General features: G+C 46.2%; 2 protein-coding genes and 1 long non-coding RNA gene across 3 annotated transcripts; all 3 read right to left on the bottom strand.

Annotated features, from left to right (window-relative positions):
- Window positions 1-1,201: 1,201 nt before the first annotated feature.
- On the bottom strand, window positions 1,202-1,585 carry LOC136548763 (uncharacterized). Its single transcript, XM_066540173.1, has one exon. It carries the CDS (start codon window positions 1,583-1,585, stop codon window positions 1,202-1,204), a length of 384 nt encoding a protein of 127 aa, XP_066396270.1.
- Window positions 1,586-2,327: 742 nt separating this feature from the next.
- Window positions 2,328-6,001, bottom strand: LOC136551989 (probable galacturonosyltransferase 4). The gene is made up of 7 exons (XM_066543534.1): window positions 5,780-6,001; window positions 5,574-5,657; window positions 4,982-5,394; window positions 4,318-4,601; window positions 3,836-4,193; window positions 3,118-3,693; window positions 2,328-2,843 (listed from the first exon to the last, which is right to left on the bottom strand). Exons 1-7 carry the CDS (start codon window positions 5,901-5,903, stop codon window positions 2,568-2,570), a joined length of 2,115 nt encoding a protein of 704 aa, XP_066399631.1. The 5' UTR covers window positions 5,904-6,001; the 3' UTR covers window positions 2,328-2,567.
- A 1,464-nt stretch (window positions 6,002-7,465) lies between these two features.
- LOC136551988 (uncharacterized) lies at window positions 7,466-8,300 on the bottom strand. The gene is made up of 3 exons (XR_010782722.1): window positions 8,190-8,300; window positions 7,820-7,914; window positions 7,466-7,569 (listed from the first exon to the last, which is right to left on the bottom strand). It is a non-coding gene; the product is annotated as an uncharacterized lncRNA (long non-coding RNA).
- Window positions 8,301-10,286: the final 1,986 nt, after the last annotated feature.

Below are 10,286 nucleotides of genomic sequence, written 5' to 3'. Positions count from 1 at the left end.
CACTCCAACCTGCTGTCGTGGCGGCAGAGCCGGGCCGAGGCGCCGACGGGCTCGTCGACCTCGCCGCGCTACGGCGCGCGCTGGGGTCGCCCGAGTACGCCAACCACCCCATGCTGCTATCCTTGTCGGCTTGCAGCAACGTCACCGACGTGCAGACCGACACCCGCACCATCGCACGCCTTCCTGCACGAGCACTGCCGCCGTTGCCCGTAGCCGCACGGGTCGAACAGCAGCACGCACGCCGACGAGCTAGCCATGGCCACGAGAGAGAGAGAGTGAGAGATGAGAGATAGGGCTGACATGTAGGACCATACCCGTTTAGATGAAGACGAGATCCAGTATTCAGGCGACAGTTTCGTGGTGCTCCATGCGCCGCCTTCCCAGCAAGCGAGGCTGCGCGCCCCAGCCGGTCAGTCACACGTTCCACTCCAAGAGCTGCCACTACCAATATGTAGCTGTGAATTGTAAATTGCTGGCTTAACGTGCGGCAGCGAGGACGCCGATCCCCTCGGTGCATGGGCGATACGGAGTAGATTGTCTGTTGCAAACTTTGTGATTTGTTAATTGTTTTTATGTTAAATATATCAAATTTTTGTCCTTGTTTGGTTATAGAAAATAATTGTAAATTATTAATTGTCTTTGTGTCAATGTAGATTAGATTTTATCGGATTTATAGTTTTGTCTAGTTGGTTCATAACAAAAAATTGCAGAAATTGCAACGAACTAAAACTACAATTTCAAGTCCCTCATATTTAACTGTACCAACATGGATAGTATAAAAACTTAAAGTTACAATATATTTACGAGTAAATATTCCTATGCTTTTCAACGGGAGAAAAATCTATAAAAGTTTTATTTTAATTCAATATATGCTTAATAGGATATTGTTATCTTATTGTCAACATTAAATTATATTATAGATGTTATGATCATCGTAGAATAAACTCTAGTTTTAAAATTTTGTATTGTTTTTCATGAACATTTGATAGCTTTTTACAACGTATGGGCATGTTTGCTAGTCTTTTAACATAAGCCACACTCTGATTCACTTGATAAAATACAAAGATTTCATATTTTCATTCAGAAAGTATTTCTCGCTATTGCACTAGTGCAGTGAATCAAAGCTCTAGCTGCGACTACAGGGTACAGCCCGGCCGGGCGTCGCCACCATGCCGTTTGCATGACCTCTCTCTCAGCGGCCTCACGCGGTGAGTCCGCAGACGTTCTTGACGATGTGCCGGTACGTTGGGTTGAACGGGAAGCTGGAGAAGGCGGCGGCGACGCACCTGTCGCCGATCCTCTCCAGCACCGAGCAGCAGGCCTTGCTGATGCGCACCTGACGCGCGGCCAGCGACTGGAGGACGTCGTCCACGCAGCTCTCCGACGCCAGGATGGATTTCCAGCAGGACGCCGCCGTCGGCGGCACAATCGGTGGTCCCCTGGGGTCGCCGTCGTCGAACCTAGGCAATGTCTGTTGGAGCCGCCGGTGCGGTGCCGGTGCCGCGGCCGCTGCCTTCGCTGTCGTGGCGCTGAGGACGAGGATGAGAAGGCACAGCGAAAGGAAGCAGTGGTTAGCGTTGGCCATTGTTTCGAGAACGTCGGATGTGCTGTTGCTTGTTGGGTTCAATGCTGCGTTCAGGGTGGTATGCGTCTGCTCTCTGCTGTGGCGATGCGTTTCGATGCGTTGTGCTGTGCGATCTTGGAAGAGGGCTGGTGGTATTCGAGGATTTGTAGTTTGCAATGGAAAGCGGAGTTACGAATGTGTTCAATGAGCAGCTTGGAAACGGGCACTGGTGTTTATGAGTTGCTGGCTTCGTCCGAGCTGCGTGTGCATGATATGTTGTTTGCGTCTGCTATTTTTCAGTTACCGTGAAATAACTATGCGCCATTGATGTATGCATTCACTGGTAAACGTATGAATGAAGAAACAAATTCATGGAAGGAGCTGGTTTGGCACTGCCGTTAATTTTCTCCTTCCCTGCTTCTCTTGTGTCATTGATATATAAGGTGTGGCGCTACAGGGCATTAGAGAATTTTTGCATGAAAATTTTGAAAAGTGGAACGCGGCATCACAAAATCATATATGGGCCGTACAAGGGTCCCATGCTGTCGGGCATAAACAGAGATCAGATAACCAGCCTGTTCGCTAGCCCAAACCAGCCAACCAACAGTGTTTTTCTCTCACAATAAACCAGCACCAGCCAGCTCAAACCAGCCCAAAAACCAACCAGCGAACAGGCCGAACACAGGATGCAGCAAGCTGAAGTAGTGGAAAAGCGTTGCAAGCTATACTATTTGTGAGGGCATCTAACATAGCATTCAATTCATACAGTCAAAAAATATCTACTATCATATTAGCATTTATAAGCACAAAATGAAATATGCCTTGGCTACTAACTGTTTGTATGATCTAAGCCTACCACCAACCTTCTGGCACCTTTACATCAGGAAAGACATCAGTTACAAAGAATAAGAACTCTAGGCAATTTAAATTACCTAGAGCACAAAGAATCGGTCTAAGAAAAAACTGAAAAGAAAAGGATAAACCATGCACCACTATTTGCTGTTCACGGGTTTATATTGCACTCCCGTAGAAACACTTGGTCATAATTGACGTGTGCTGACCAGTACTTGCGGTATTTGGGCAATCCAATCTCAAGCCAGGGCTTCAAGTTTCCATTGTAGTGGATGACGGCCGCTCGCCTAATATCCTTTTCGTTGACATTTGGGTTGTACCCAAGTCCTAATTGATGCCACAAATGATCAAGAGGGAACGTGCGGTTCCAGAAGGTTACAAGACCAACAGGGAGGGTACCTAGCTTCCACAATAGCCTGTTTTCATTCTGCACAAAGGAGACGAGTGAGTGAACTATACAAGAAGATAAAGAGTATGACAGTAAACAATGCTCAAATCCTACATGAGTGTACTTTTGTATCAAAATATAGCTGCAACCCTACTAAGATACAGCCTGCACAACTGTTCGTGAAGTGCCTGATAGGAAATTATATATATGCATTAGGTCACCATTAACATTTTCAGCTCAAGCACTTGAGTACATACTCTAGTGTAGCAACAGGAACTAGAATCACAATTTCACATGTAAAGCTCATACTCACCAACTTCTGCCAGGTATGGTAGACCTCAGTGATGTTTTGCTTTCTCCACTCAGACAAATCAAACATGTTCATACCATATGCCCAACCGCAAGCATGTGGATCAAAATTCTTGGCAATAAGAGGGTTTGAAAAGTTGAGGTACTTATCAAACCTATGGAATGCCTGTCTACAGGTCTCGACAGCACCATTAACCTTGCCTTTGAGATCTACCAACCAAAGCGCACTTAGGTCTCGCTGCACTACAATATCATCGTCCAGAAATAACACCTTGTTAAGCTTTGGGAAGATCTCAGGGAGATAGAATCTCAGATGGTTGAGAATTGACAAGTACTTGGGGTTCCGAAACTTGGGATTTTCATCATGCCTAGCATGCCCAGTTCTGAAGTAGTAATCAATCATAAACTGGGTTTCCAACTGCTTCAGAACTGGACTGTAGCTTGAATTTAACCATGTAAACTCTTCAATGTTCTGAACCTGAATAGCAGCTTTACCCAAGGGATTAGCCAGGAACCACACTTTCATCGCAGCATAGTTAAGCCTATCTGTCACAATGTGGAATACATGGTTTTCTGGTTTCTGCATTAAATATAGCATCGAAAGTTTAGTGGTGAAAAATGATTAAATCAATTAGAATATTCAGCATAAAAAGAAGTTGATTCTTGATTCACAATAATTAACTGAACACTTATTAGCAACTTTCTGAGGCCAAGTGGTATACCTTAGCATGGACAAGAGTTGAGTTAACAACCACTGCAGTAGCCAATACATTGTCTGAAAACAAGGCATAATGATAGAGTTTGGGGTCTTCCAGCTTCTCCACGTAGGGAAAGTCCTTATTCTTTGAGTTGGTAAAATAGTACTCATTTGTAAGCCGCAGTGTAAGGCAATGGAGACCCTTGGGTAGAGATTTTGCTGCCACTTGCGCTAGATAGTTAGCTTTCCTTTTGTTTGATTCGAGTTGCTGCTCTGTTGAGTGAAGGACTGTTTTGATCCTATTCACAGCACTAGAGCAACTATCATGAATTTTCCTGACCCTCACCAATGTCTGGTCCATTGCTCTAATTTTGCTGTGGACACTGTTGAGAAAATAGAAAATCATGTCAAAGATGTTTGGTCCAAACAAAAAGTACAGCAACACCAATCATACACCATCACTAGACAGGCCAAATAAAACTCTTAGTACAGTAGAATAGGATGTACTTCTGAGGTAATTGCCGATCACTGGTCGCATCGCCTAGTGCTCGTTGTATATCCCTCATCTGTGCATGGAGCTCCCTTGCGAAGCCATGATTACCCCTAGAAGCAAACAGTCCAAGGTACATCTTTGCTTTTGTTAGCTGGTCCTTGATGACGTGGATTGTAGCATCTGACGAAGTTGTGGTTTGACCAGCAATACTATTTGTTGCATGGTGAGCAGTGTTACTGTTACTTGCACTTGTTTGTTGCTCTCTAGTCTTGTTGGATAAACTATGAGTAGCACTTTCCTGGAAAAGTAGGCCTTTAGCAGTTAGATCAAGATAGAACCCTACCTGAAATCGGTGACAAGAACAAATAACACAAACAGCAACATGATTCCATAAGCTAAAATGTACAGATATCGCGATACAATAGGAAGCGTGGATACTTATTCATACAAATACCAAAGTGACGATTTCATAAGAGTGAAAATTTGGTAATCCACTACTAACATGTCATCTAAACAAGTAGGCATTACAGAGCGCACCAATAAGCAAACACTACTTACAAGGAAACATTAAAACCTAGACTGATCTTCTACAAGAAAATTTAACTTGATAGAAGATGAATTCAGGATTCCTGACAGTGAAACATTAAAACCTGACTGATCTTGTACAAGAAAATTTACCTTGATAGAAGATGAATTCAGGATTCCAACAGCGCGCAGTCCAGAAACTTCGTTCATTTCTAGTCCATCTGACCCATTTTTGTGCACCACGCCAGTTGCGTGAGGCAACTCTATCCCAACTTCTTTTCCGTTCTGCTCCCCAACCTCCCTGCTATCCCCGGGCTCACCAGATCCATCTTCCCTTCCCTGGCTTCCCACAACCTCCTTAATGACGCCGTCCTGCCCCCTGCCATTCCCCACGGCAACCGGGTCACCTTCCTCTTCCGCCCTCCGCAGCTCATGCTCCTCCCTGACCGCAGCAGTATCTGATTTTCCAGATGCACGGCCCCCGCTACCTGCCTCAACCACTTGCCAGCCATCAGTTGCCGATAGCACACGGTTTTTGTGCTCCCCAAGCCTTTCAATTATCAAATCTACAAAAACGCATCAATTGGTTGTTTGAGTGCTAGCATAGCAGCGTGAATGAACCAAAAAAAAAAATCATCCGTCTCCATCGTCCGTACCACTACACGATCTAAGACGGCCGAAATGCGAAAATTCCCTTTGTAAGAATAGGTCCAATCGAGCAGGAGATAGGGATAAAGAAACTCACCTTTGGCCAGAGACACCGCGGACGCTGCCATGTGCGGCCACACCAGATTGGACGCGCCCTCCGGGTCGAACGCGCCGCTCGCCACTGCAAGAAACCAAAACACCGCCCGGAAAACCGCGCCCATCAGACACGAAACCTTCCCACATTGCCCGAAGCCACGCACGGAGAGAGGCCAGGCCAGAGGAAGGGAAGGGAAGGGAACGCACCGGTGGAGTCCGGGAGGGGCGCGACCGAGACGGGGGAGCCGCCGTACAGCACGAGGGGCGCGAGCACCGACGCGAGAAGGAGCAGCAGCACCGCGCCCCGGCACCACCGGCGGCGCCGCAGCATTGCCCTCGCCGCCAGTGCCGGCGAGCCTGCCGCCGCGGCTACGGAGGGGAGGGGGAAGGGGGGAGGGAGAGGGGGCGGTCGCTTTCCGGTGGGGGCAAGCGCTTATTTTGGTGGGGGGTGCGACGGGGTTTGGGACGTCGGCTTGCGCGACGCGAATTTCCGGGGGCGGGCTGCGGTGCGGGTAGGGTAACGTGCGATCGGTGCCGCCAGGAGCGTGACATCCATGCGATGCGAGATGATGTCGCCCGTGCGTGCCGCACTGGCCGCCTGCCGCGTGCGCGTCGGTTTGCTGGGCCTCGCTTTTACTCTGGGCACACGGTCCAAATGGGGACGCACCAAATTTGCCAAGATTTTAGCTGGATCTGGATTCGGCGGAAGTCTTGCTCTGGCTTCATTAGCGTACAGTAGACCTCTAAAATTGTTTAGATTTTAGATCTAAGTGAATTGTTTAATTTATTTACATCTAAAATTGTATTCTTTTTGTCTAGTAAATTTATACAGTATTTAAGATTGTGTTCTTTTGGGACGGGGGAGTTGGTTGATGTGTTGTTGACCGGTGCTGGTTGTGGTTGGCCCTTAGGCCGGAGGCCATGTTCGTTTAAACTTATCAACAGGACCAGTTTGCCACCGCTCCTGCGTGCTCCGGCACTGTTTCACGCACTGTAGCCGGAGCCGCAGGAGCTGCAAGGGTGAGCTCCGCCGGCTTCGTGAACAGTACCCAGTGAACAGTGAGACGAAAAAGTATGAGAGAGAAAACATCTTCAATGAACAGTGTTGCTACAGTATAGGAGAGAGGAAAAAACGGCTTCATAAACAGTACCGGTGTCGATGGAAGCCGGAGCCGAAACAAACGAGTCCGACTTATCGCTATGATCCCTCGCCGCACCTCAAACGCTGCTGGCACACGGTCGAGAGCGGCACGCATGAGCAAGGGCGGCCACGTGGCCCTCGCCGCTTCCGTTTGACCTAGGGGCGGCGATATACTCGTGCGTGTGGATGAGGATGCAAGCCATCAAGGGCCAGGGCTCGAGGATATTTGAATGACGCCATACCAAAGCCACTTGCCTTACCAAGCAAGTATACTTTCCGTGTTATATATGGTTCAGCTGTATTTTTAGTTAACGGCATATTGAATGGTGAACATTTAATTATTTATGATACGATGTGAGATTTGCTTAGTTGGTTATATTCTTTTTATGTTCGACTGATTATCAGTACCTAGTATAGTGCCCGTGCTAACGCCATAGCAGCTTTCAGAGATGCACATTTTTTTTATGCTCGACTGATTATTAGTACCAATATACACCTTTTTTTTTTGCACAACCTTGTTCATTTGGCTGTGGCTTGTCGTAAACGATCGTAAATTTCCAGCCGAAACAGTATTTTTCTCTCACACAAACCAGCCAGCAGTACTTTTTCACGAACCAGCAATGATACGAACCAGCCAACCGAACAGCCTGATGAGTTTGGTGCCTACTGTTCTAAGGACCTGCAAATGGGCATACCCAGTGCAGAGAACTCCCGCTCTGTGCGGAGTCTAAAGAAGGGTGTCAGTGGCAAACCTTACCCTCATCTGTGCAATGCGAGGAGACCGTGACTCGAACCCGGAACCTTCCGGTCACAGGCGGTAAGACTCTACCACTTGCACCAGGCCCGCCCTTCCGACCTACAAATGGCATTATGTTAAATAAAAAAAAACTAACCTTCCAAACTAACAAATATGCATTAAGAGATGAAACTAAATTTCTCTGTTAAGACTGGAAAAAATGGTTTTGACACATGTTTTAGAAACAGATTTTCTTTCAATCTGCTGCCCTGCTGGTGTTCAGCTAATGAAGGAAAAAAGGTCTGCAAGGTACCATATATGTTGATGTGAATTTAATGATCATGTGTGTGAATTTGAAACCATGGATCACCTTTTGAATCAACATAATTATATGTTGATGTTGTAGCTCCTTACAGCCGGTGTCCAACCACTCGCAGTCACGAGGCTCGTAGAAGTGGTTAATCCCTGCAAGAACAGAGAGAAATCTCCATGACATTGTGCAGAAAAGAAAAGGAGTCTGGACAGCATTCAATATTAGGCTAGTACCCTAGCTTAAATGATTATAAAATGAGAATAATTATATAGTTGAATATCCACTACATATTCAGCACAAGTTACAGAAATATGATATTTTCATGGTTGTTGTTGGCCTGTTGCAACATACAGACTTCTATAGTATTTTTCATTTTCTTTTTTCTGCGGTACCAAATTAGAAGATTCATAATAAGTTGGATGCATACCTTGAGAGGCTTTCACCATCCCTTGAGAAACTAACACAAAAAGAGCAGAAGTGTACCGGCAGAAATGGAAGAGCAATTTCTAAATAGCCATCATGCACCTATCCTGCATACTTTTGTGCAGGACAAATGATAATCGACATGAGTTTGAATGCTTTGTCACATTGAATATACTTCACTAATCAGATTCAGAATATAGATTGACAAAGAGAAGCAGAGATGAGCCATACCCATCTTTTTCGCATTAGTTCCTCGACACCTCATGTGCCATGACCTGGCTGGACAAATAGAAACTCCAAAAAAGAAATTGCAAATTATATTGTTGTACAAATAGAAACTCCAAAAATTCAATAAACTTCTCGACTATAATACCTGACCATTCTTGGGCAGATGTCATATGCCTAGTAGGATCACGGTTGGTTCTAATGAAAAGGCAGCCTGGATTCTCATTAATACATGTTCTTAAATACCTGCAAGAACATCAATATGACTTGATCATCACAAAACTAATGATCGAAAAGGTAATTTGAGGCATCAGCATCTGTTAGACTGTAAACAGGGATATCTTAAATCAAACAACCAAAAGACGATACATGCAAAATAAATAAATTGTAACCATGAATATTTTGAAGAAGAAAGCACTCTAAATATTTGTGTCAGATCATAGAGCTCATACAGATAACTCACAATAATATGCGCAAATTATCACCGTCCAAATTTGTTTAAATATTTTCTTGTTGAGGTACCAACATTAATTTCATTGGCTGCTGTCCCCTCTCATTCTCAGTGGCCAATCACACAAATAACTTCATTTCAGCTAACAACATGAGCAGTCTAGAAGTCTGACATAACTAAATTCAAGAGATGTCCACGTATAGCTAAATATCACCGATAAGACCATAATCTGTAAAAAAAAAGTGATGTATCACAACATAAAAAGTCATAGCTGGCACCTACTCCGGTTCCCACGCCATGGCTGCAGAGGCATGCAAGTCACACCAACGACCTCCATGGAACACCATCCTCCGCGTCTCCTTAATGCTCCCCAAAATCAAGCAGCCAATAAAAGAGGAAAAAATCCAGATCAGACCTCCGCAGCACAGAGGAAGAGCTCCAGTGCCTAGATCTAGAGGAGGATGTGCCGCACCTGCTTGAGGAGGGAAGGGAACTGGCGCCTGCCGAGCAGGGAAGCTGCACGTACCCCACCGGCAGCTCGCAGCACGTACCCCACCGGCGCTCGGCTAGAGGCTGCTCCGGCTCCGTCGGCCGCCCGTCGGGGGATGCGGGGCCGATGCCGAGGCAGAGGGAGGTGGACGGGGACGTCGTGGGTGCAGCAGTGGCCGCAGACGTGGGCGTCGGGGTGGTGCGGGTGGCGGCGGGGACCTTCAGGATGGGCACCGGTAGCTGCGGATCCAGGGCGGGTCGGGGGTGAGGGATGAGGGCCGTCGGGGCCCGGGCTCGCGCCGGCGTGCCGCCGGCGAGGGCGCCGTCGCCCTGCGCCCGCCACGGCGCGGGGTGATGGGACGATGAGAGATGAGGTTTTGTCCGAGGAGCAAGAGAAGGGAGATATCGGAACGGATCTTGTCTCTTCATTTTAAAGTTTATTTTGAAGGTTGGTTGAGTTTGGGTGTATTTTTCTAGTTATACTTAGGAGAATTTATGACTGTGGTGGATATTTTTTTATGTGACTTTAAAAAAGTTTGCATCGGTGAATTATATGTGGTAGAGATTCTTTCAGTGAAGACAATCTATCTTTAACGGTGAGGTGGGATGCTGCATTTTGAAAAAAGAGTAATGAACATGTCAATATGTAATTTGTCGGAGTAAAGAAGGCAAACAAACCATCAGACCGAAGAGAGGCTTGAAAGCATCGTTTATTCGTTATGCTTATACCTATAACTAACATTCAAAATTAACTATATTAGTGATGAATAACAGTCGTACAGAAGGGCGGAGCTTAGATGGGGTCGAAGGTGGAAAGCACTTAAGTTCATCATGTATTTGTGAATTCTGAGTTTCAGCTCCTAGTGTGGTCCACCGCTTGGTCTTTCATCAAGCTCAGCCTAGCAATATCCATGTACATTAAACATGCTCAAAATC

Source organism: Miscanthus floridulus, chromosome 4, assembly GCF_019320115.1.
Source record: "Miscanthus floridulus cultivar M001 chromosome 4, ASM1932011v1, whole genome shotgun sequence".
In the NCBI taxonomy this organism is placed as follows: Eukaryota; Viridiplantae; Streptophyta; class Magnoliopsida; order Poales; family Poaceae; genus Miscanthus; species Miscanthus floridulus.
This window is presented reverse-complemented; position numbering and strand designations above follow the sequence as displayed.

Coding starts and splice junctions, on each gene's coding strand:
- LOC136551989 (XM_066543534.1), bottom strand. CDS start 5,903: ATGCTGCGGCGCCGCCGGTGGTGCCGGGGCGCGGTGCTGCTGCTCCTT. Junction 4,194..4,317: donor GATCGGCAATTACCTCAGAA/GTACATCCTATT, acceptor TTTTCTCAACAG/TGTCCACAGCAAAATTAGAG. Junction 3,694..3,835: donor CAACTCTTGTCCATGCTAAG/GTATACCACTTG, acceptor TATTTAATGCAG/AAACCAGAAAACCATGTATT.
- LOC136548763 (XM_066540173.1), bottom strand. CDS start 1,585: ATGGCCAACGCTAACCACTGCTTCCTTTCGCTGTGCCTTCTCATCCTC.